Here is a 27,089-nt window from a genome sequence, read left to right as displayed (position 1 = left end):
CATATTACTTTAAAAAGGAAAATACGTGTGTACGCACATATTGTAGAACGATAATTTTATTTTTCTTTTTCTATACTAATACATGAAGTAAATGTGACAATATAATATACATTTGACTCAACAAAACAACATAACCATCATTTAATTTCGTCAGTAGATTTTGGTCACTTTTCAAGTCAGAAGTATTCCTATTATATAACGTTTATTCGTAACGTACATCATACATGCACATGTAATCTCATTATTTAACATATTATATTTTTGCAAGGTACTGTCAGTACAAAATATAAGTACATTCATATTTATAAAAGTACAACGTTTACTTGCCGTCGAAAGACGGAAGAAATAATGTTTCTCTTAAAACATCTCATAAAACATCAGAGCAAGCAAGAATTTCGATAGCGTACTTTGCATTTCAATCTAATCTTAATTATCATTTGTTGACTTTAACTTTTTATCTATTTATTAATTTTGCCATTTCGATTACTCAAACTCTTTCTTTTTTTTTTACTAGCTTGTAAACAACTAGCTTGTAAATTATGAAGATATAGAAAAGCACAAATCATCGATTTTTATCGATGACAAGGTAATTAAACGTATGTGACAATTCTTTTAAAAATCTTCTCGAAAAACTTGCCCGCGCGGAAGATCCTAAAACCAGTCTGGTAAAAGCGTCAAATCCTTAATCTTACATACATGTTAATACGTACATCGAGTTAAATTACTGCGTTACAGATAAAGTGTACAATTCGACGCTTTATGCATTTCCAGGTATTGCACAGGGTAGAATACAATATTGTTTAATTAAGATCGTATCGAGCATTTCATTAACTTAGGAAATACCCAGAAATCCTCCATAATAGATACGAGAATTGTAGTGTACTTTATACGTTGGTCAAAACAGATCAGGTACCTCATTAAGTTTCCAATCGACGAATTGTACGTTTTACCATTAATTATCTTACGTCTAATTCTCAAGGAATGGCTTACGATTATCATTGACATACACTTCGAAAACAGACATTTCAAATACCAATCGCCACAACAATGGAGAAAATGTAGCATAACCATCTAATTCCCATAAGCATCAACAAGTGTCATCTTCTATTTATTCTATAATATAAGCAAATTAGTAATTTACATATTCAGATGACCTGTAAAAATTCTAGTGAGCAGTTTAGCATCTATTTCAGTGTGTTGATTCATAACAATTTTGTATCTACGTTCCATCCTTTTGATTATTTTCATGAAAATATGAATTTGAATGAACATTCATAATCTAATAATGAAATATGGTAAGAAATTAGTAACTTATAATAAAAATAGCAATTTCTTGATATCTGCTATTTCATCCATCAATAGAGATAAAAATTAGTAAAATTTAGCATGTTTTGCATCGTAACCTGAGCGATGGGAATTGGAAGGTTACAACAGTAATTGAGTGCATGTCATAGCTTTTCGTTAAATGAGCGCGAGGACTTATTCAAGGTACCAATTAGCTTCTACGATTCTTGCGATGGCTGTTCGTGCTTACTTTTATCACTATCGCTATACATGCGAAATTGTATGTAAGATGGAACGGATTTAAAAGCAGTCGTAGGTAAACGTCTCGACTTCTTCGAGATATAGTAAACCTTCATATAAAATAACTAACCTTCGCTCGCACCAAAGGCGAAGGCAATAATCAAGGGCCTCATGACAAAAACGATCCTTGTTCAATTTATCGATCTTTTGCAATAATACTACGTGTATAATAATGCATTTTAGTAGTCAGAAACAACACTCGCAACATGGAGGAATCGACATTATAAAAGATGATTTATATCTCGACTTATTGTCGATTGAAAATTGTTCTTCTATAATTTCATAATTTAGATTGTGTAATATAAGGAATATTTCGCTTGAAAAATTTGCTATGTATTGAGCCAAAGTTAAAGATGTTAAAATATTCTTCACTTTTCTGCAGAGAGGACAAACATGAACAATTATCGTTTTTGATAGTGTGAAATGAGAAATGTGATATTGGCGAGTTTTCATCGCAAGGGAGTATGGTATAACAATATAGCATCGCGTTTAAGTCATTCGAATCATCGCTTTCGCGTTATCGTATTTAGAGTATAATGGAAATCGCAAACGAAACGAATAAACATAATCCATTATACTTTATGGACACTATGATGTTGGTACATCCTTATACATATTTCCATATAACATCAACAAATGTGAATTCAATGACGTAACCAGGGGGCAGTGGAAGGATTTGAAGAATTTTTAAGTAGTGACAAACATCCGCAATGGGATTATAACGAGTGTACATTTATCGTACGTATGTCGATAGAGGAATATAGATATGTTTTGCGTGCAAATACATACGATCTACCATGTCTAAACTTTATATTTCCTATATTAACGACGTTCGAGTACCTGCCAACAGTTTCCCAGAAGCTTTGAGTTCCCTAGCTAGTGGTTACGCTAATGGAATGTACCCGCAAATTTAGTCCAATTGGATCGGATTAAGATACTATCGTGAATCGAGTGCTTCAAGTAAATTCCATCAGAGATTAGTAATAGTTTGTTTGAGCGTCGTAAATAATGCACTTACTGCTATTCAACACTATAGCGATAAAATAATATAAAAAAAAAAAAAAAAGGAGAAGAGAAAAACGGCGATACATGTTTCGACACGAGGGATTTTTCTCAGTGGAACTCGACGCCAATGTATGAGTAGAAAATGCTGTGCACATTATAGAATTGCAATGGAATTATTACGTACAAAATTTCAAATGGGAATAGGTATTTTTCATTTTTGTACGTAATTATTCTTTCGCAAATGATTCTCATTAACTCTTTGCAACGTAATTCAACGAGACAACGCGTATCAATTATAATTGAATCACATTGTAAAAAGTGAAGTCGAATTGATATTGGCAGCAATCGTAGCGCAATACTCTTCTTTCAGCTTTCGCGATCTCTAATAATGGAAACCAACAAAAGTGAGGTACCACGGTAATATCACATCAAACGATCTCTCATGGAAACGTTTTCTTTATCGTGAATCTCTGCTCGTCTAATTATACAAATCATTTGCAAGACTCGCAGTCTTGGGAAGAACTGTCTGAAAGAACGTAGCGTAGGAACACCAAGACACTTAACGAATAAAATACAATAATCGTCATATACGCCATTGTATCAACTATTTCGTCATATTAACAATTCTCAAAAAGATCTCGTCTTTTTTTTTTCTTCTAACATCTCTATTGTATAGTTTCAACAGGAAGTATTTCGAATTTAACACGTTCACTGCACACGATGCACATTCGAGTCGGCACATACTTTTGGATTATGTATCGTATCGACTTGAATGTGACACATGAACTAAAAATCTCGAAATTATGAAAAAGTTTTTCGTAATAATTGGTATCTATTAAATACATATGTAATATAATGAGAATCAAATTTGCAGTGAATACATTAATAACTTCGAAATTACTAATAACGTATCGAGTTTCGTGTGAACATACCCAAAGCTTTTCGTGTATGCGGGCAAACAGCAGTTCACACCGAGAGCACGCTCCAGTATTAGCGGCAATCGTCGCACGTCCGTCGTCAGCAAAACGGTTCGTAATTGCAGTATTTTGCTTCGATTCGATTTAACGACTCGCGCAACTTCATCCATACGCGAGTGCACGGGCGATCTGCGATTATCGATTGAATCGATCATTGGACGCGACCAGTACTCTAAAAGTCGATAATCGAATAAAATCGAACATATTCGATTATCGGGACATTTCGAAAGCGTCGCGGCGAGATTTGCGCAAAGATTAGTTTGCCGGTAAAACCGTTAAAATATCTCGCAACCATAAGCTTGTGAAACGTTATTTCACATAACGTGAAATTGTTAGTTGTAAGTGGTAACCGTATACGAATAATAAATTCAATATCAGACGGTCGTTTCTCGAAAAATCTTAACCGACGAGTCTGCGTGTTTAATGTGAATATATCTCGTGATGGTAGTCGCGCCGTTGTTATTGTTGTTGCTGTGGGTGTCGTTATTATTGTTGAATATCTCACGACTGCTCAAGCTGGACATCGTACCCGATTCGGACGCCTCGTTCATCACGTCTGCAGCCAAGAATCAATCATTGACCAACTGTTTCGGAATCTTAGCAGAGCAGATGAAGGTAGTACATGTGTACGTATATCTCTTGTACATGTTTCTAATTGCTATAAAATATTAGTTGCATATAATATATCTTTTTCGTGGAAAAAAGTTCAAGTATTAGTTCAAAACTTCTTGTTTGAGTTTAACGGTTTATTTAAAAATAAAATTTCAAACTTACGGAGCCTCGTGAAGTTGGCTCCGGGAAAAGCAAATGGCGGGAGGTCATAATAATTCAAACGGGTTAATTTCTGTCACGGTCCTTTCTATTGTTAAGCAATTACTGTTTCAGATTAGAAATTTTAAAAGTTTTTTCTTGATTTTACTTCGATCTGCTCTACCATATAAAATAAGGTATTAAGGGTGCATTACGGTGCAACGTGCAAATAACAATAACACGTAATCACGTAAATCAAAGGATATAAATAAAAAAAGCAACTGTTGGTTGTATTAAAAATAAATTTATATTTACAAGCGAGGAGAAAATAATAATTACTAATAAAACGTTTTATAAGTCGTAAGCACAATGGGACCGGAAACAAATGCATGATAAATCGATTGCTCGAATCTGCGATATTTATTACGATCAGATTCAAAATGTAGTCTGGAATTCGTTTTGCAAAATAAATGTTATAAATTATCTTTTACTAAGTACCTATGAGCGTAACGTTTTGAACAGTAAACGGCCGTTAGTATTTCAACACTGTTTCTCGTATTATGTACAATTTCTTTTTCGGCAAGACACGGAACAGATACCTTTATTTGTATGCAAATTATTTTACGGTTAAACTGTATCGACTTGAATTGGCTTGAACCTTTCATGGAAACGTTAAGAACCTCATTGTCAATTTTTTTACAAAATTGTACTTGTAGATATTGCCACAAAGAAAACTACTTGTAACTTGTAACGAAACGTATATAGGAAATTAGGAAAGATAGCATTAAATGATTATGTACAACGTAAAGACATATGACTAACAATTTTACCGTATAAGTTAATATCTTCCTTTCTATTAACTAAAACAAAACTAACTTTGGCAGTCGAGTCCAAACAATGGACTACGTGCGTGTCGCGTCTACACGTACGTTTCTAATATTCTATCATATAGGACACAGTAAATTTGGCAAGGGTTACGATGCACATAGGAGCACACGTGTTCTTGTACGCTGAAAATGCTGTGAATGGAATTCTTGCGATAGCAATAGAACGTAAACGTGAACAAAGAGATAAAATCGAGACGGTCGAAAATTAAGTCATTGTAACAAAAAAACATTGTAACAAAAGATTACGAAAAATTACAAGATAATAACTTTCTCGAGTGACGCCCGATACATACTTGACTGGAAAACTTATTTAATAAATTAATAACAAAATGGGACAACGTAATTGTTAGGGATTTTTACGTATCTATTACATATACTGGTAACACTGCTTAACAGATCGTACGTTGACACAGTCATCTGGATATTCCGACTCATTAAAACTCTACATCATATAACGTAACATATCACTACGTAACAATGATACACTGCTTATTCAACTGCGCATCTAGAATATGAAAATTTATAGTACGTAACTATATCGTTTGAATATACGCTAAAAAGATAGTTGTTGACGTGATACGATATTAGAGTATCATGCTCATGCAGAAGACACTTTGAACATGAAAACGTCTTGCAACATGCATGTACAATAGAAAATCGATGCTATCGGATAGAGCGTCAGCAGCATATTTTAAGTGTTCAAGAATATAGCTTTTTCCTTCCTTCTTATTTCTTATCTCTTATAAAGTAAATCTTAATAATCGATTTTTTTGACTTCGTTCTTACGATAGTTTCTTATTCCGAGGAAACCGAGAATCATGACTACAATATACGAAGGCTAAATAAGGAACATGTGTGAAGATTTTGCCTTTTCACGATATAACGCAGCAACACTTTTGACACTTACTTTCCTTCCCAATGATATTGTCCTTATAATTTTCTATATCAGAGTTACATGCTTTGAGTTTGAGTTTAATGTCCTCTGTATTATCATTGCTACTTTGATTTTGTACAAAATCACTTCTTGTAATTTGTTGTGAAATTATCATTTCACACTTGCTACAACATCTTGATATTTCTGTTTGCTTGCTACTTGCATCAAAATCTTCTACATTTGTACACACATTTGTCTCATTACACCTGTTCTGTTTTGATTTTATGTTCTCTGCCTCCATATTCTGCAATCTGTCTTCTCTTTCACTCCTATGGTGAACTGTCCTTTGTTCTGTTTCTGCAATAACTTGTAATACTTCAGAAGTTCGTTCATCTGCTAAAGTCATCTCCGAAATTATACTTCTATTTTTAATACTTGTCTTATCAACTAGTGCATCATCCGCGAGTGCACGTTGATTTTTACTATTATTATCCTCTGTGCTTTCTAATGTATTTATAATTTGATTTAAGCATTTCTCTCTATTTTCAAGCATTCGTTCCTCGTTCATTTTACTCATCTTACCGTCAGTATTAAAGAGATTTGTACTAACCACCATTGCACAAGAATTCTTGTCTGGTTTCGTTATTAGCTCACTTATGTTTTGCAAATAAACGCTCTCGTTCATTCCTATTTTCTTCGTATTTAAGCTCAGTCTGTTGCTCTCGTCGTCTGTTTTATCGCAAAGTTCATCCGACTTTCCTGAACTGAACGCTTCGCCGCTCAAGCTCTTTGTTCGGTCGTCCGAGTAAGTGCTTAGTTTTTTATCCGAATAGTCGCTATACTTGTCGTCGTGTAAGTACACGGAACTCTCGTTTGATTCGAAGTTACTAGCATTTATTATTGATATCCTTGGTATAATCAAATCGGAAGGCAAACCCTCAACACCGTTCGGCGGAGTTGAATCCAAGGACGATCGTTTGATAAAATCTCCAAACGAATGATACCCTTGTTGTCCTTTGCTCTGAACCCATGCTTCGGTTAAGAGATGCGATCTCTGCCAGGACAGGTCGCTGTTACATCTGTTCGTCCTTACAGACCATACGTTTTTACACTCCTCGGTATTGGGCCACGAGTGTAAGCAGCAGTCGCTAGGGCTTCTTTTGATATCAGCTGTATCTTGATCCGCGTCCATCGCCTCTTGTTTTTTGTTCCGAACGATCAGTTCTAACTTGGATTTTAAGAGAGCAGGCGACACAGCTGTGTCTAAACGTCTGGCAAAGTTCGACGTCTGTACAAACTGTGCCATGGACACGTTGTTCATGTTATCTATGTCTACGTCCGGGAGTTCACCCGTGGCTGATATTATAGCATTTGGACTTGGACTGTCCATGCTATCTGGGGTATAAGGATCATGCTTAATGGGTGCTGCGTGCAACAGATTAGTCGAACGGTCCGTGTAATTAACCTGTCCACTAGCGCAACTACTGTAATCAGGCAACATGGATAACAATTCCACATAATTGCTTGGCACTCGAAAGCAAAACTCAGGTGCACTCGACAAGCTGCAGCAGTTTATCATACCTTCGTCCACGATGAGATTAGCCCTCAAGTAGACTGGCTGCAAACGGGAAAAAATGGACGATCCTTATGTAATATCGTGCATCTCTATGAAGAAATGGAGAGGGATATTCTTCGTATGGTAGGACTCTATAAAAAGTCTAACTAACATTAATGTAATTCGGGGAAACGACATGATAACAAAGTACTTTTGATACGATACTATAGAAACATGGTGCTAAACGTTTGGTAAAGTTCACTGAAAAGTATTTCACGTTGGCTACAAAAATGGGTATCAAACTCTTTTCAATCTTATGCATGATCTTTCGAACGAAATTTCATAGTATCAGGGCATTATAGCGATAGAACGCATACCTGTAATGACCACACAAAATATACTTAACTCTTTCTGATGGCAACGTGTTCAAAATACTATATACAATTATGAAATCGGGAGTCGTTAAATAAGTGATTTTCAAAAGTGTTACTATACTGAAACGAACTACACTGACAAGCCTCTATGTAATCATAAATAGAGGAGTGAGATATCAGTAGAAGTAGAGGATATATGGAAAAACCAAGATAAAAACAGGCAGACAGTTGATAGATAGGTACCTTAGTGCTTAGAGATTCATTCGAAACTCCAGAAAAACAGGCTGCACCATAATTAAAAGAATGAATCATCAGAATAATAACTAGGAAGTGTGTAAATATATTCACCCAGCATAGTAATTAAAAAAACTAGTACCTTTCTTCTTACATTAGAAAAAAAAAGACTCTCTCACCTTATGATCGCCCATACAAGTTGTTGGCCCTATTATTCCATATTCCATGGCATCCGGCGATGATATCTGAAAAATGATAGTAATCGCGTTGCATAAAAGACTATTTGTCTGAAAGATACGCGTTTAGAAAAAATGTAAATGATATTTCGTACATCTTGGACTAGCATTTTAGCGGTAGGACTCAGCAGAACACGATCGCACCAAGCCGGTACTCTTGTTTGCATATAATTTGATCCTTCATTGATATCTTCCTCAAATGGGTAACTGGGTACAAATTTAATCGGAAATTCAAATAATCTTCCATCAAAGTCTTCCAGCTCTCTGTCATATTCACGTAGCTACATAAATATTGGTAATTTCATTATGGTCTTCCTAATCGTCAATGCAATATTATAAGTAACATTATACAACGTAAAGTTCGAACAACGAATTACTTACCCATTGTCCACTATTTTGCACAAAAACATTCTGATGCTCGTAATAAGAAAATTCTTTTTTCCCTAATGTTAATATGAGATCATCGTCTTTATTATGAAACTGCAGCTTCGAAATACTTCCTTTGTTTGATAACCTTCTTTCTTGAGTATCTTCCGTAAGTTTCTGTGTAAAAGTAAGAGTACAGATTATTTTTATTCTTTTGTACTACTGCAAGAATAACATCATTGTCGAATTTTCTCGTACTTACTTTGATTACACCGGCTGTGTCCGTTCTAAAATTAAAGTCTCCAAATAAAAAGTATGGTACATTTGAATATTTATCATTATGAAACCTATCTAATGTATGCTCGAGCGCTCTTCTACGCGTCTTACTGTATACGGATGGAAACTGAAAATATATTATCAGAATGGGTAAATCATAGAGTTATCTCATAATGCAAGATAAAATCACTTACTGTTTCCATAGCAATGAAATTACTGGCATCGTGAAATAAATGTATGTTTATGAGATCAAAAACTGTTCCACTAATACTCCATCGTGTTCTCAGAAATCCTTTTCTGGACCATTTACATTCTGGAAAGAATTCCTGAGGGAACTTTGCTTTTTCTTTGGTCGTGACTGCTTCTATATTACCAGAATGAATCTCCTTTCCATCCACTGGTATAAAAGTACATTCTAAAATTATAATAATAACTTGAGTTCATTAATTCGCTCAGGCACTGTAATATTAATCTATCAATCATTGTACCTTGGAAGTCCCATAATAAAACTTCTTTCAAAGATTCATGCACAAAGTACAAATTTCCAAGGGCCTGAAAAATTTTAATATTAACATAATTATGTGTAATTACTACTAAGAACGTATATGATAATATATATTTTATAAATACATAGTTTTTGTATTTTACCTACCGTAAAATGTTCAGCAGATGAATAATCTTCATCCAAGAATACCCTAATTTTGTCAAACAGCCTTAATTCCTCCGATGACATTAGTAACCTGCAACAAATAGCTATATTAAACTAAATTAAGCTTTACAAGAAACACAGAGGTCTCTCTATCCTGAACTTTTCATAGTAGCTTAAAGATCTGTTATATTTTCAAACACTTTTTTTACATTGCTCCCCTATGAATATCATTCGATAAATTCATCTTTTGAAGTAGCTCACTCAACCATAGAGTAACGCGTGATCATCTATTTTTATCCCTTTCTGCCACTTATGCGTTAAATCATTCAATATCGTGATCAGGAAAACCTATCAGTCTTGGTATAATTTTTAAAAGGCATACCTCCCACTACATTTTACTCCATACATCATACTCCATAAATATTTCATATATAAGCCAAGCAATAATATTTAAACAAATATTATCGCATAGACTAGCAACTGTTATCTCATTAATCTGATTAAAGAGATCAGTCAATGGAAGCCTTTCAAGAAGCTTTACTTTAACAAGATTTTCTGGAATATCTTTAACATCCTTAATACAATATATGTAATCATTGCTGACTGTGCAGTAGACAAAGCTCTAAAAATACGAAAAGAGATAACAAATTACCTAACAAAGTCTTCCACCTGCCTGGTGCTGTGCTCATAATTTTTTCCACCTACTTCTTGGCAGTGCAGTGCAATAAATTTTGGATCCAGCCTCAGTATAGTCTGAAAAGCATTCTCCGTGAATGTAAATACCCGTTATATTTACGCAATGACAACGCATGTTATCTGTAATACTTACAGATAAAAATTCTTCCGTCCAAATTTTCAACATCATGCTAGGCTGTAAAAAGGACACACTTTCGTAATCTTGATCAAAATTCCAATCGAACAAAGGGATGCCTATCATTTATCGATAAAAAAGATCGAAAGAAATTTAAAAACATATCTTCATTCATATATCGCTTATATATACGCGCAGAAGATCAACTTTAAATCTTAAACAAAAACCAATCTAGGGCTAATGTCATCGTTCTTATTATCGCTTAATGGAAAAGCGTAATTCGGTTCGATCTAAATTCACGCGACTAACAAGAATCTACTATTATGGAAAGTCGTTGATAATATCAACGCGATTCTGCGCGCGTTAGCATTGCAATTAATACGTGCGGGATTGCGGACAAGATCGTGAAGCTTTACGGAGCGAGAAAAACAAGGGAGAAAAGCGATGAATGAAGGAAGAGTAGTTGTAAATAGCGGGTAGGAATTAGTAGTGTATTATCATCTATTATCGTAGCGTCGTACGAAAGACGCGCGAAGCAGCTAGCTTTGAACAGGCGAAAAAAAAAAGACTGGAAAAAGAAAGAGAAGACGACGAAGGAAGGAGACAAGCAGGCTGTGCCGCGTTTGAAGGTAAATCGCGGGGCACGATCGATCGATCGTTCAGGGTCGGTGTAACGGCGGAAAGGAACGCGAGAAAGGAGAATGCGAAAAAGTCCGGGAAACTCACCTCCTCGAAGATACTGCCGACGTTCGCAGTGACCAATAAGACAGGAACGCCGTTACCCGCCATTCTTCAATGTGTCAAGAAGGGAAAGTTTTGAATAAAGCCTCGCTGTTGCCCTTGAAGAGAAAGAAGACGGATATCGGGTGGCGTAGGACGATCACGAGGAGAACGTAAACGTCGTAAAATAGATGTAAGATCGGTGCAAATGACTGTCAAAAAGGGATCGACACACGAGTCGAACACACCGCACTGCTTCGAGAGAGTGTCGCGAGACCGTCGAGCACGTCGACTTTGGGTTTCCCGTTGACACGAGCACTCTGATCGAGTAGTCAGGTTCGAAGAGAAGTCACCCCCGGCCAGGAAAGGTCCGCGTGTCCGGAGGAATCAACCCCTGTGCCGAGGAGTGGCCACGGTTTCGCGCCGTGCACCGGTCGCATCAAACCTCGCACTGCAAATACACATTATTAATCGAATAACGCGAGGCTCGTTCGCGCACCAGAGGGAAAAGTTGTGTGTGCGGTAAATATATCCCTCTATCGGCCAGAGCGAAACCACGCCTACTGCAGACGTCAATAGGCAGTGCCGTAACGTAAGTCACAAACGTAAACGCTGCGCGAGTGGAAACGCCGGGCCCCGACGTCTAAGCGACGCAACCACGTTACTATTTCTTCGTCTGTACTTCCGCGATTCACTCTTGGTCTTCCCGTTCGTCGACACGCTGCTCTGTGCTATGTTAAGTCTAATGCAGATTGAGAGACAGTTATCCATAAACATGTGTAGTATCAATCCACATGCGTTGAAAAATCCACAAAAAAGTGCATGTACGTTGTGCCTGGCGATATCGTTCGATCGTCAGCAGACAGTGTACATACATATTAGGCTTAACCATGAGTATCGAGACACTGATACTTGCTATAGATCGAATGCTATTTATTATAAATGCCTTATAATAAATTAAAATATTAAATTAAGTAGAATTTATTGGGTTTTTTCAGCGAATGTAAGCAATAGGTGTCCTAATACTAGCAATCTGTCAGTCTGGACTAGGCTTAACTCTACACCATATAACGCCTACGCTTATAAGAAATCACTCGTCTCTTTAGAAGCTTTCGAGAAACTGGTCGAACCTCGCCGCGATTCCGGATCTCCGATCTCGTGAATCCGCCTGATCTAGATTACACGCGGATCGAGCAACCGGTTTATTCGAATATTTCCTCACGATTTAACCGGAAGAAATTCCGTCATTCTCACGTATGATGTAGTGGTCTATCGATTCTTTAATGGAGAGAACCGTGATTTTCGTTTCGCACGGTAGACTAAACGATCGATTACAATCAAGCGATTACAGAATTAATCCGTGACCGAAAACTTTGAAGAAGTAAACGATGTATAATTAGTCGAAACCAATTGGCGCGAGTTCCGCGCGATCGATAAATTTGTAATTGTTTCGCTTCGTTTTCTGGCAGTCCTTTGCTCTGTGGTACGCGTGTTCAGTTATCGAGAATTGTTAAAAGCGTCGCGATAATCAACGGGACGGAAGTTCAGATAAGGGTACGCGTGCGCGCGACTCGATGCTGCAGGCTGTGAACGTCGCTGGAAATCTGCAATTCTATGATATCGCGCAGCTGGAAAGTCCCATTTCATTTATTCAAGCTTCTTAACATTATCATGCAACAAATATGAAACTTTGGAAAGCCTGGTATATCTCAAGAATCTCGCAGTGAGAAAATAAATCAAAAAACCGGGGGAAAAAATTCGAGAGATTGTGAGAGTGAAACGCAAAGCGATGCGCATACGACTTGTACGCTCCTGAGAACGATTGTCGGAAACGATGTTCCAGCTGCGCATGAGAAGGGCGAAACGCACGCGCTCTTATGCTCCGTTTACGCTTACACCTTTTATCTTTTTTTTTTTTTTCTTCTCAATTTTCTTTTCTTTTTAGGGATCTCGAATGCTGTTCGAATGCATGGATAGAACAGAGAACCGACGTCAGAAGACGAATCGAGGCGCGTTCGTCGGATCAACGAAGCGTGTGCGTTTAACTACGAAGAAGAAACGAAGTCAGGAGAACGGAGAAAGAGGAGACGTTCGGTTAATTACCGCTCGACGTGTGGCGTTCCCAGCAATTATCATACGAACACAGAGTTAGAACAAACGCGGTGTGTCGCAGCGTACGATTCGGTTTTCGACCTGACGCTGCACTTGCATCGCGTTAACCTGCTCGTCGACGGTGCGTGACGCCCGCTCCGCTAGAGTATCAACACCGCGAGGCGACAGCCAGTTTACGTCCCGTAAGCCGATCCGCCGCGCCGTCAGCGTGCTCCCCTCTCGTAAGATTCTTGCGATTCGTTTGTTGTCCACGGCCAGATCACGAAATTATCACGTCTATTTTCATCGCGAACGTCCGCGCCTCCCGAATCGACCAATTGTCGATAACGGGCACGATATTCTCGAGAAACCGAAATCTCTGTTTTCCACGTTCTACCTTTGAAAATTCATTGGATGTTGGGAAGAGAGAGGAACACAGAGAGGATCGATGACACCATCGACGACCGCAATTGCGCGTGATTATGAGGAAAGATCGAGGGGTGGAAGGGGTTGTGGTATTCAGAGAATCGAGTATCGATATTTGATTCGACTGTCCATTGGTTGTTAACACGGTCAACGCGGTATCTGGCACTGGTGATCGATAAAAGATTTTCCGTTCACGTGGTGTCACACACCGATGATCGTCGTATAGAGTATAAGAGGGCTGAGAATCATAATAGCGTAAGTCGGGGTTTTGAAAATTTGAATGTACGTAGTCACATACAGCGACACACAAAAGTATTTGAACGCTTATAGAAATCTTTTAACAATATAAGATGAGTTGCGAAAAAAATAATAGAACACGCAGATATATATTTGCTCTATGTATTGTTACGAGCTTGTAAAATTTTAATCCTAAACAATATGATCCGAGTGAATGGAAAGTCGGTTTCGCGTTAATGTTAACCCACTGAGAGTCAGCTTTACATTAATGCAATGTTTCATTTGTAATTTCCTCTTAGTCGTTTAACATTAGCGAATTCTATCAAATTTATATCGTGACTATGGAAAACAATTCCAAGAATTGGATCGATATTTATTTCATTACATTCTTCCATTAGGTCCTAGAATTCTATCAAGTTTGAAGAAATTCAAATAGTTTATGACACTATGATAAACTCTATATATTTTTTTTCTTACGAAAGAACTTCTTCTTATACCTCTGGTTTACAATGGACTTCTGTAACACGTCTATTATTCTGGCGCATTTTGCATAATTCTTTCGCGAAACAACTTCATTTACACGTAACTTTCACGCATTATTTAATTGCGTGGTTCTTAATGGGTTAATAAGCGGGTGTCGTTTATTGTCACTTTTCAGATATGGCCATGGTCATGCTATCGTTCGTAGTAGCGTTGTCGTTGATGACGGCCTTCGCGAACGCCGAGAGCATCTTAATGACAGAGGTGTTCGTCATTCCGATCAGACCAGAGACTTTCGACTGGAGCGGCGACGGTAAGAAGGTTACTCGATCGCGAACAATGACACCGATGAGAGTTTGCATAGCGTTTATATTGCGCTGTTACGGTTACGCGCAGGAACCGTGAAACGACGAGCATACAGAAATAACCGGCTCGAAGAGGGCCAAGCGAACAGAAAGCAGTTTTCGGTCGTACACCCGTTAACTTGGTTCATCAGCTGAAAGTTAACGCGCGTCATTCGTGTCTTGTTTCGAATAGCAATCGAATCACGGCCTCGGAAACACCGAATATCGTGTTGTGACCTCACAGCTGGCGTTGTCACGTGTGTATCGGTACTTTTTAGCGCGACGTCATCGGAGAATCGCGACCTGTACGGAGCACACCAAGACAGAGACGAAATTTAGCGACTCGAGACATCCCTTGGTTTATCAGTGAAAATTATTAAATCTTTATAAGATACAAGTAGGAAAGAAGAATTTCAAAATGTCGAAGCTTAATCATAGTGAACTGTTAGCAAATTATGAGCATAAAAAGACAATATTAATATATAATAAGAGAAAAACATGTCGATTTATTTAAATCTTTATTAAAATCACAAAAGAAACTTTATTCTATCAGCTCAAAAAGATAGTTGTAGTGTGTCATGATAAATAAAGAATGTATCTGATGAAAGCCATCCCAGGCCATCAGAAATAATAGAGCTTTTCAAAGAGCAATATAAAAGTAGTACAAAGAGTGAAAGACAGTAGGTCATAATTTGCTGAAAAAAATGGGCTATTGTATTTATATCTAATGCAAATGGATACACAATATGTATGTATTGCATAAGATACATAATGAGATTCACAGTGAATTCAGAAAGTTTCTGGTAATAATCCATTAAAATATTTAGCTCTAAAACGTTGCGAAAATAATCAAACTTTGGAACTAAAAGAATCTTAAAACTACATTCTCAGAATTAATAAGTTTGATGATTAAATTTATTGCGAAATCGGAATCTATAAATTAAAGATGCCTTCAGACAGTGAATAATATTGTGAATATTTCAAAGTTGTCAATGTCATTATAATATTAACATTATAACATTAACATTATAATATTAACATTATGATATTAAGATATAATATTATAATATTGTATTGACAATACATATTGATCCTTTTAAAGAACTTTGAAATATTAACAAATATTGGTAGCCTGAGGACATCCTAATGAGTCATCATTTTACTAAATTGCCGAATTTAGTAAATTTCATTTGTGGTCCATTTTTATGATTCACCATTTAGTCATACTATTCATAAGAATCGAAGTGTTTCCCGCGTCCCTTCCCGGAAAGTGCGATTTGTCCGATCGAGGATGAGCACATTGTGCGCGCGATTACTGGGAATCGAATTATTCAGAGGCTATGAAAGCCGAGTAGGCACTTTAACCCACAGATATTTCCGAATGACTAACAAATCGTACGATTCGTTCCTCGTTTCAGCACGATCCGACCAGTTTTCGTATCAGCCCTCGTTGCTAAATGCGCCTGATCTTCCTTCCTGGATTCATTACACGTACAGCAAAAGGGATCATCGCGGCTTCTTGTACGGTGTCGCACCCAAGGATCGCAAATACTTCCAGGTGATTCACAGCGGAGAAATGTCAGACACGTGTTTCAAACTTTCGCTGTTATTCAATCATGTTACCTTCAAGTTTAATATACTTTTCTTTCATCGAAATTTGCGTCTAATTTTATTACTAATCGTTGTCCGAATAAATTGATTTCAACGTGAGTAAGAATTTATTCAGATAAAAATTGATTTACGTTATATCAGGTACATCGCACGAAGTAATACTATTGAACGTGAAATATGTTTTTAAGCCTCATTGTTCAATCGTTGTCGCATGAACTTGTCCTTTCATCTTATCCCTTTTAGCTTGTCCTGGGTAAATATTTAGTCGAAGAAATACTATATACCGGTGGCAGTAAAAGTATTACCGATGATTTTCAGCTGGAGATCGTAGGTCTGAACAAACACACTTACGAAACCAGATATAAGGTTCTGGATATGAACGTCCTTGAAAAGGAAAACCTGACCAAGTACGAGGTCCATTTAAAGATCGATAATTTAAACGTGGAGGACATGTTCGACCGCAATAGAACCGAAGAGCTCCTCGATATATTTAGGTTTGTCGATAAAACTCAAGGAAAGACGAGCCTCGGTACTATACTGTTTCCAATACGTTCTATGAAGCGCCTGATCAAGCTTTCCCTTTCCTTTTTTTTTATTTACAGAAAGAGATTGTGGAAAAACGCGATGGACTTGTACGTGACTTTTCTAGCGTCCGCCGTCGAACTCGGCGCTCGTTTGCCTCTGAAACCGAGCGAAGGTGAAGGGTGAGTTTTCTTTGAAAAGCGAACAATTTTCGACGAAGGAGAAACTAAAGCCAGATGCAGACGAACGATTTTTCTTCGCACGTTTCCGCAGCGAGCATGCAACATTAATTATTATATATGTAACAAATCGCGGATTTCTATGGAGATTCATATCCTTGAGAATATAACTAAAATGATCCTTGGTGGAAAATTTATTTTACCCGTTGAGTATTATATTATAAGAAGCACTATACTTTGAATATTTTATATATTTTACAGGAAAATGTATTGGTACATACTCTTGTTTTTTAGTAAAGCGCTCTTAATTTATTTTTTATATTTATCTCGTTGCAGTGATATCAAAGTGCCCTTAAATGATAGGAAATTCAATATACTTTGATCTAATCACTTAACAATGTGCCAATATTTTTTCTAGCTACCGTATATATTTTTCTGCGATATCAGAAATTTAAAAAACGATTATTTACAAACTTTCATAGATTCGTCATTTATCTTAAAGACACGTATCTTCGAAGGTAATAAAAATTGTCTTTGTGTATGTTAGCCACCAAGTGACATCAAAGTCAGGAAATTAATAAAAATTAATAAAAATAGACTCGTAATGTTTTCCGTGGCCTTTGAATACTGAGCCGCGACTTTTGTTTCCACTAATACTAATACGAAATGCATGTATTTCCCTATATAATCCAGTGGACTGTTGAAACTCGCTCGTCTGCATCAAGCCGAATTGCAAGATTTCGTCACGAAACGTTTACGCGATTGCGTTACCGTCGCCATCATGATGATTATCGAACAAGTCAATGGGATTCAGCGTGCTCGCTTCGATATCGCTGACGTATAATCGCCCGATCAACGGAAAACAACATTGTGACGCGCGTCCCACACATCCTCCGATTTTTTTTCAAATGGGTAATTGCCACTTCCTTTGCCACTGCATATCGTTCAATGTTGTTATCGTGACGGCAAACATTATGCTCGATCCAAGGAAAATCTTCTATAGTCCGCCGCTATGAAAAATGCACGCGTCATTAGAGATACTCATCTATGGTAGCATTTGAAAGACCGTCCCATCAGATATTCGCATTTTCAATAGGCTATTGCGTAACTACTTCAAATTGCAACTGATTTTGTTTGGCCAGTTCAATTCGTTATATGATCTTTTGTCGTAAATATATACACTTCCATACATAAGTATTAGGACACTTGCAGATCTTATAAAAAGACATGATAATTCATTCAAATTATTAGAGAGACACGCGTTCGTGCGAGATTCGGTGTAGAAAAAACTTGTCCGCGTTACTTGTAAGAGAATTATAGGAGAATAATGCATTAATGGCCATAATTCGTTGATTCTAAATTTTATTATGCCATTAAAATCCGACGTCGTGTTAACACGACGTTTCATTTGCAATGTCCTTTCAGTCAATTTACATAATATATTTCTGTTTTTTGATATTATAAAAAGATATTTCAAGGATTTGATGAATATTTTCCTTTTTATCGCTGCCCCTTTGTATACTGGTTCTTTTACACAACTTTACACTGGAAAAAATTGCTTATGACGTTTAGTTAGCGTTTATAGCCTCGTGATAAACTGTATCTTTGTCGAATATAGAAATTATCTGCCCATTTCTGATTTCTGTAACAAGTTTCAAAATCTGAATCTATATATACAAGAATAATGTCTCACACGCATGGTGTTCGAATATTGGTGCGAGTTACTATACGTGGAAAACTAAACGAGCTCGTTCGTTCGAATTAAAACGTGAATTGCGAGGAAGCGCCTTATCGCTATGACAATCGGTGATGATTTCCAAGAAGTTTACATGTCACTGTCATCGTCTCTTTATTCTCTCCATGTTCTCGTTAAATCCTAGTTATCTTGCACGTTGTCGCAAATAAATAACAACCGCTACTTGCTTCGTCGTAAAATAATCATTTATTTATTTCTGATCAATTACTCGAGTAACCGCTAAGCCTCTATCGCTTCTCGTTCATTGCGGTATCATTTCCGTATTTTTATCTCACGCAAACAAAGAGATTTTTGGTCATAATCGCAAAGCTACGTGCAATTATCCAAGGGACAACTTCCTACAACGTGTTAAAGGAAATGGATGATATTTGTAAGGTGTAATGTAAACATCAACTTAATTTTACGCTAAAAATACGCTAGTAATTTTCGAAATCAATTACTTTTGACGTGAATATTTCCAAGAGAAAGACAGTTCTGACGGTAAATAATAAAAACTATTCTGCTAGTAAATAAGATATTTAATAATTTGAATGTGGCTCTCGTGCGAGGAACAAAAAGCGTGATGTGACATACCTTCTCCGCGTGTTCTTCGTTCGATTTCGTTCATTTACCTCGTACTGAGAAACATCTGAGTGAAATGGAAAGAAACGTTTGTCAGCTGGTCGGCTGATCTGTATTTCTACATAGCTATCAGCGTATTTCCAGCGTATTTTAAATCGAAAGATAAGCCTGGAACGAGATTTTTCTACGTAAACTCTCTTCATTGTCTTAATGTTTAGAATCACACCTTATAAATAATTTTCTTTCAACAGCTCGTACACGTGACGCGTCAAGATTCTCATAATATATCAGGAAACACTTACGAATCTTCAAATCGCATTCGAAGCTCGTGCAAGTGGAAAATGAATCGAGTCGATTAGTTGGGATCGCATCATAGATTCAACGTTGCATTTCGTCGATTCCCTGAAGCAGCCAGTCACTTACAAAACGTGTCCTTCCCGCGCTGCCAATCACTCGATCACTCGCTTATTCAATAACAGTACATACACACGTATACACATTTATGAAAGAACATACGGATAAACGAACGTGGTTGGTGGAGGCTACGAAACGGCGTAGATTAATCGCGCGAGTTTAATGTTGTATCAGCTGTATCATAGCCGTTTAAGTAGGTTGGTAACGTAAGTGCGCCGCGACATCGTTAGCGCGCTCGCTCGAGCTAACTGAATGGCTTCCGGCCTGCTTACTGCTCTCCTCCATCGTACTCTCAAGTCTCAACCTTAGCTTAGACGTCAACCGCGCCATGCCTCCCGCTGCATAATGCAGCAATGCACCGCGGTGAAAGTTCGTCATTGACATCCTTCCTATAAGAGAATTATGTAAACGAATGCGGTCAAAGAATCATTCTGCATCGTTTTATCGTGTTTTGTAAAATACGAGCGCATCTTGTCACGCGTCGTGCGTCGAGGTTGGCGAATCTAGTGCGAGTAGTTTTTTCAGATTGTAGTATGTGAAGACCACAGAAGAGAAACACACAAGTGCACGCTATTCCACAAAATTAGCTCTGTGCGGTCGGCATATTTTTACGCTGTTACTACCAACTATCGAAGCAAGTTTATAGTAATACCTATATTAAATATTTCGAAACATTGTCGATTTTTGAGCTGCTGTAACACTTCTTCGAAAAAGATCGTACAACGGTCTATCTGGACTCGTTTCGGTCGACCGGATTCTTCTCGAACGCTCGTTTATATTAGATAGCGCGATGTAAGCTCGTGCACGGTTACGTGCCGTGCAAGGGAAAAGAGAACATTTTCGAGAAAATCCTTCCTATAAAATAGGTGGCAAAGGAAAATCTTTGTTTCTTTGATATTGAATCGTTAGCTTTCATCGATCGCGAGACGACGGCCGAACGACGATTCATGAAAAACAGTCTTTTAATTTAAATAGTAAACAGGAAATTTGATCTTAATTAAAAGCGTATTGCGGTGTCTTGGGGATCATCGGCCGATTGCGATGTATGGAAATTACTGCTGTTAGCAGGCGGGACTATCCCCGACTTTTGACCGAGATAACGGATAACGGGAAGCTATGCATAGCTAAGAAAGTTGTGACGCAATTTGAAACGCTAAGTGTACGACGTGTCGTGGAACACGTACACAAACGTCGCAGGTGGTTAACCGAGGAAATGTAAAAAGACTTAAAATCATCCTTGACGTCATATAGTCGCGGTGCATTACGATTACGGTGGACGTGTGTTCTGATGACATGTCGTTCTGACGAATGTGTCAGAGTAATCAAATAGACTGATTCACGAAAGTATTTGGACATTATTGTACATAAGTTCTGTGTATGTGTCGTATGTGTTATATAAAACATTTTGACATTTCATTAGCACTGTAACGCTGACACGATCGTATCGATAAGATTTGGAGCCAATCTGACGATGTACATACGCTATGAGCTGTTCAAAAGCCACATTGATCAAGTCTATAAATTGAAAAGTACAGAAAGCTGACGATGTTAATTAAAACACTAAACTTCCCTTGAATGTTACTATCTTCTAATTATTTTAACTAAAATAAATGAATTTGTGAATAAGCGGCAAGTTGTCTTGTCCCTTGAGAATTGAACGTTAATCGCGTGCTTGATGTAAAATCATTGCGGTAGTAAAATTAAGAAATTAACAGAAAGTACAGTTGTTTGTATGTTTAAGACCGATAGACACAACGAAAGTAACAAATCTCTGCTTGTGGACGCTACGTCCAACTAAAAGCGTCCAGACACAGACGTCTGACGTTCATAGGAAATTCCATTTCAACCAGCAATAAAACGTGTACTCTTTTCTTCTCGTGCCAGAGTCGTCATAAGACTAGGAAGTTCAATGCCATTCTCGCAAGAGCTGAACGAACTCCAGGAAGAAGTGAAACCTCTATGGAAATTACCGTTTTGTCCTCGAGATTTTAAGAGGACCAGCGTCGAGCGGCTTTTCAGAGAGGCGGAATTTGCGCTGGATTGGTGCTCGTTCAGACTGGTAAGTTTCGTTTATTGTAATTGGACAACCTACGTGACCCGTCAGAAATTCATGAGATGACGAACGTGTATCTCAGGTCGAGCAGGAACAACAGAGTTTGCAGCACGAAAGCGCGAGACGAGGACCGAGCATGAACGTATTGGATTTACCAGCGTCTGGTATTTCCGAGCACACGGAGTGGCGTTGGGCCAGGTCGACCAAAGCTAATATTCCCACGAGAAGTTACTTCGAAGAAATTGCAACCACGATCTTCGTCCCGGCGATCCTGCTCCTTGTATTGGCCGCTTTATTGAGCACGGTGCTGTGCCTCGACAGAGAAAAAATGTAAGATCTTCTCATTGTTGAAGATGATAAGAAAATTTGGACCGCAACAAGTATAAAAATTAAAAAATATTCTTTAGACGAGTATGAAAATAAATTTCTTATTTAAGAATGAATAAATCATTCAGATAAGGAGATACGGGAAAGAAGTGGTTAGGATCACCGGCTTTTCCCGTGAACTCTACATTCAAAATCTGGATAGTCAAAAGCTCGATATTCATGCTCTTTCGTTTTTGGCGAGATCGATGGAAACGCGGGCTGTATATCGGAGGAATGTCGGCTGAAATATTTGTAATTCTATACGAAGCACGTGCTCGAGAAATAAGTTCCGACGTATAGTTGTGCGAGCAACGAGCATAAGTGGTAGGGGCGCCAAGAGCAGTTAGAGGGGGCTGCTACTACGACTGGTTTCATTCATAAACAGCTACGATATCTGGTCAAGTAGTAACGTGCTGGACGGTACGATCGAAAATACGGCCACGGCGAATCGCGTGCCCGATAAGCACGAACCACGCGTGTACATTCGTATATTCCGTAAGTATCGTTTCTTATGCACGGAGATCAACCGATCAAACATATTTGAATAGCTATGTCAATTATTCCATCAATCATTAGTTACATTTTGCTTTAGATGCAAAGGTCAAAGGATAAAAAGTGAAAGAGACAGGGAAATTTTCAACGGTGGTGTACGCGAATATTTGCGTAACGGGTTCGATAAATAAGGAGAATTCGCGCGAGCCAGCGTTAACGAGATGTTTTTAAGCAGAAAGAAACAAGCGATTTTTCGCTGGAGCGTGCACGTTGTAGCAGTGACGAGTATAAATAGAAAAAGGTTCAGTATATCGCGACCTGTGCTTCGTGGCGTACATCGATTATTATGTACACAGTTCACTTATCGTTGAAGTATACCAATGGCGCGTATCGTTGCTCCAACGAGCTCTCAGCCACGGTTAATCATTGTATGTCAAGCCACGGAATCATTCGGGGCAAGAAGAACACACGTACTTGGTACGTGATGTGCGTCGCTAATGCAATAAAAGCGTGCAAGCTATATACACAGCAGGCTTGGACAAATTCTATTTGAAATGAAGATGAAAAATAACGTTTAATCGTTTCAACTACGTACTTTAGAGACTTCAGGGAAAGTAAGTTTTCCGTTGACGCATTGTTGTCGGGACACGTTTTCTCCGATTTGGCCCTGTCAGTATCTGACCATGTAGCGTTAAGATCGAACAAATCATTTTCAAATAATTTTCCAGTGATAGAAACTTACCTTTCTGCAATGGCGTTCCACTTTCCGGTTCGTTTTTCTTCGACGTGTAAAAACTGTCCTTTAAGAAGAATTCTTTTGACATAACGAAGAACTCTAAATATATCGCACTGATTCTATTATCATGGGGAAGTCACGATGGACCTATTTTGCTCCAGTTACGAGAATCGCGTGTTCCGAGATAAAGGGATGTGTTGCGCGGGTAAGTGATAGCACAAAAAAGGAAAGAGAGAAGGAGATCGTTCTTTACGCGACATCTACCATCTACCCGCGACGCAACGGAATTACTCGTTAAATCAGCTTTCATCGATCAGGAAATCGTCGACTAGATTGTTGTTAATTAGTTGCGCATCGCCTCGTTTAGCGGTGTGTTGACAACACTTCCGTTCGAAACTGAACGTGCTAATAGGCGAAAATCTAACGCCATAAAGACACAAACTAACGGGATCTATTTATAAGCGGATGACCCTGACGATCGCGTCACCGATTATTCGCGCTTCTTGCTGCAATTGCTCTCTACCTATGACCTTTACTCGGCTGAATTTAGGTTTGGTAAAGTACATTTCACGCACTTTATGTCCAATTGTATATCATAGTTTCGAAGTTCCTAATGGCCACGCGATGATAAGGCAAATGATCAATCAGACTCGGCGAATGATGAAACAATGTATTCTTAGCAAACGATTATTGTTAAAATTGCTAACCGTTCGCAATTATTATACTGCGGAGATGTGCACAAGTTGATACTTTAATGAACACAACTGACGTAAGTCTCGTACAAAGTGATTTGAAGTAATTTAAAACCCCTTTATTTATGGAAATCATCTTTAGTTGAAGAGATCGCAACAATAAAGAGGTAGATCTAATCATTAAATTGCATTTATTGAAAGAGAAAAGCTCTCAGTTGGTTTTCGTTGATTTACTTGAATTGGTAAAAAGTGAAACTGCCTCTTTATTACATGCAACAGTCTCTTTGATTGATAACAAACGTGGCTTTGTTGAGGATTACCATTCTTCGTTCCACTTCTGATATATCTTTTGTTGTGTCGGGATATTGTCGTAAAAAATATCGTGCCTGGAATCGCAAAACATCTAAACCGCATATTAGTATTCAAGGGTGTCGCAGATCGCAGCTAGTGATCCACGCGCGTGATCGAGGTAATTGCCATCAAACTCCAGATAATGCGGGTTATGTGAAAGCAGTAATAGGACATTCACGTCATCGTAGATATGACTCACAAAAAATGCTCCGATAATCTGTGGAGTTTACTGAAAACGAACGATAAATCAATTGGTTCGATGTTTACACGATTCTCGTAGATCGCTGAAAAGCGTTCCTTCTCTTCTCTCAGTATCATACACCCCTTCATATCGATATTAGGTATTGGGTCGTAACATAAATTTATTTTCTTCTTATATTTATTATATGAGCGGAGAAAACGTGACGAAATGTACGATAGCAAATAAAGTAAAATTTGTTAGAATCTTCCAGTAAACAGAACAATAAATTTTTTTATAGGCACGATCCTGAGTCAGAACAATATTTTTACGAATTGTTTAACATCTTTCTTGGCAAAAGACAAAGAACCAGGTATCCGTACCTCAATTTCAGAAGGTTGATTCATTCTAATGAATTCATACTAATGAACTTATCAGTCTTATTATAAAATTTCTTACTAGCGCTTGTCAACTATTTTCTAAAATAGTATTATCCTTAACATAGCGTACTTTAATAATACTTACTAACAGCTTGTTCTTAACAACTGTTCATTAAAATCGTATTACCTTCAATAAAAGATACGTTTTGATCTGCTCTAATAATTTCAAATACTCGACGCAACTATTAATTAAAGTTGTAGTAGTTTGTACAAAGTATACTTATATGATCCACGCTAACAATTTCAAATAACTATATTAAACGCGCGTTTCCTTGATCTCATAACGCAGTATAAGAGTATATTAAAAACTCATTTAATGGATATGTGTAACATTCCTCTTGTTTGCTTTGCAGCGAAAAAAGGGAAACTTCGACGGGGGAAGGAGTTAGCAACAACAACATACAAATGGTCCAGTACGCTGCCATCGAAAGGGGTACCTTAAAATCGCTCTCTGCTCAACCATCCAGCCCTAATGATTCCTTGATACCAAGCCCTAGGTACTCGTTCATAATTTAAGATAAGAAATATAATGACATACGAAATAGATTTTTCATTGTATGTCTCAAAAGCAATATCTAAAAGAATTGTTTAACTAATATTGCGTATAAACGCACGACGAGTAAAAGAAAATGATACATTAAATAAACATTATTATATAGTTATATAATATTAGTTAAAATTTTTTGAAATATTGCTTTTGGAATATAAAATGAAAAGTCTATTTGGCTGGAAACTCACATTTTAAGGATGCTCTTATATGTTAGCCCCAAATTCTATATTTTAGTCTTTGTTAGCCCTAAATCCTATCTTGAAATGGATATATATTTCCAGGATTTCCAACGAACGTTGCAATCCATACATTCGACCAAATCCACCACCTTATACTGGACCAAGTAATTTGTAAATATCGAATGCTTACTTTGATTCTTATTGATATTGATACATGTATAATTATATTAATTTTTCAGAGCGGGAATTCGGGCAGATTTCTGACTACACGAGGAGCCAGCAAAAACGTGGTTTTGCTGAATTAATAACGATTTACAATCGTAACTACGAGGAGAATCGCAAAATCATTGAAACTGGCTCCGTATTATCTGTTGCTTCGTAATTTGATATGGGTAACATGTATTACATATATTGGTTTAAAATTGCGTAGATTCGATAAATTGCACAAAATTACGATAGTAACAACATATCTTCTATTATACAAAGAAATCTCACTATTAGTATGGCACTAATTAGTACATATGTAAACTTAATATTTATTTATGAGTAATGTATATATATATATTTAATATTTATATTCATAGTTTTAGCTAGTTTTTATGCTAGTCATCTTAAGTACAACGGTACTACAAGCAATGTTAATTGATGAAACATTTTATTTAATAACCCAGTCATAGAACTACAATATGTACTTTTATTCAAAATTTTCCATAAAATAAAAAGAACTTGCGAGAATTCATGCATTTCATTTACATACATTATGCTCCTATACAAAATTTCTATGTAACTGAAAATTTCAAACAAGCTTCGTAACAGTAAGATTTAAAAATTCTGGGAAAATAGCGTTAAAATCCAAAATTTGTGAAATGGAAAGAAAAAATAGGGTATTTTATTAGATGAGGAAAGCAATATGCAGATTTTTAATTACTTAAAAATAAATTACTTAAAACGTTTAAAAAACCTATTACATTATTAGATAATATAAATACTTAATGATATTTCGATAATGAAATATAGATACATACATACATAAGATATATTAAAATGCAATATAATAACCAGCTATGGGAGCTTGGTAATGTATAGAGGCAACTAATTGTTCTGACCCTTTAACCCTAGTTAGTAAACAGAGT

At 37.2% G+C, this 27,089-nt stretch overlaps 2 protein-coding genes across 5 annotated transcripts; one reads left to right on the top strand and one right to left on the bottom strand.

Moving 5' to 3' along the window:
• Positions 1–44: 44 nt before the first annotated feature.
• LOC117230736 lies at positions 45–11,444 on the bottom strand. Its single transcript, XM_033488457.1, has 12 exons — positions 11,305–11,444; positions 10,597–10,638; positions 10,420–10,520; positions 9,771–9,858; positions 9,607–9,670; positions 9,313–9,533; positions 9,105–9,245; positions 8,858–9,019; positions 8,572–8,757; positions 8,420–8,485; positions 6,111–7,695; positions 45–4,122 (listed from the first exon to the last, which is right to left on the bottom strand). The coding sequence occupies exons 1-12, from the start codon at positions 11,365–11,367 to the stop codon at positions 3,941–3,943; spliced, it is 2,901 nt and encodes a 966-aa protein (XP_033344348.1). The 5' UTR covers positions 11,368–11,444; the 3' UTR covers positions 45–3,940.
• A 303-nt stretch (positions 11,445–11,747) lies between these two features.
• LOC117230738 (epsilon-sarcoglycan) lies at positions 11,748–26,571 on the top strand. Of its 4 annotated transcripts, none has more exons than XM_033488461.1 (12): positions 11,748–11,890; positions 13,244–13,631; positions 14,711–14,845; positions 16,295–16,434; positions 16,806–16,981; positions 17,090–17,191; positions 21,804–21,978; positions 22,055–22,302; positions 25,089–25,160; positions 25,581–25,724; positions 26,059–26,127; positions 26,196–26,571. In XM_033488461.1, exons 3-12 carry the CDS (start codon positions 14,713–14,715, stop codon positions 26,218–26,220), a joined length of 1,284 nt encoding a protein of 427 aa, XP_033344352.1. In that variant the 5' UTR covers positions 11,748–11,890; positions 13,244–13,631; positions 14,711–14,712; the 3' UTR covers positions 26,221–26,571. The 4 variants fall into 4 exon arrangements, with proteins under 4 accessions (XP_033344352.1, XP_033344351.1, XP_033344350.1 ...); XM_033488460.1 differs by having other exon boundaries at positions 11,748–11,972; XM_033488459.1 differs by lacking the exons at positions 11,748–11,890; positions 13,244–13,631 and adding an exon at positions 13,640–13,865.
• Positions 26,572–27,089: the final 518 nt, after the last annotated feature.

The sequence above is a fragment of the Bombus vosnesenskii genome, unplaced genomic scaffold (assembly GCF_011952255.1).
Source record: "Bombus vosnesenskii isolate JDL3184/JDL3185 unplaced genomic scaffold, Bvos_JDL3184-5_v1.1 scf7180000013267, whole genome shotgun sequence".
In the NCBI taxonomy this organism is placed as follows: Eukaryota; Metazoa; Arthropoda; class Insecta; order Hymenoptera; family Apidae; genus Bombus; species Bombus vosnesenskii.
This window is presented reverse-complemented; position numbering and strand designations above follow the sequence as displayed.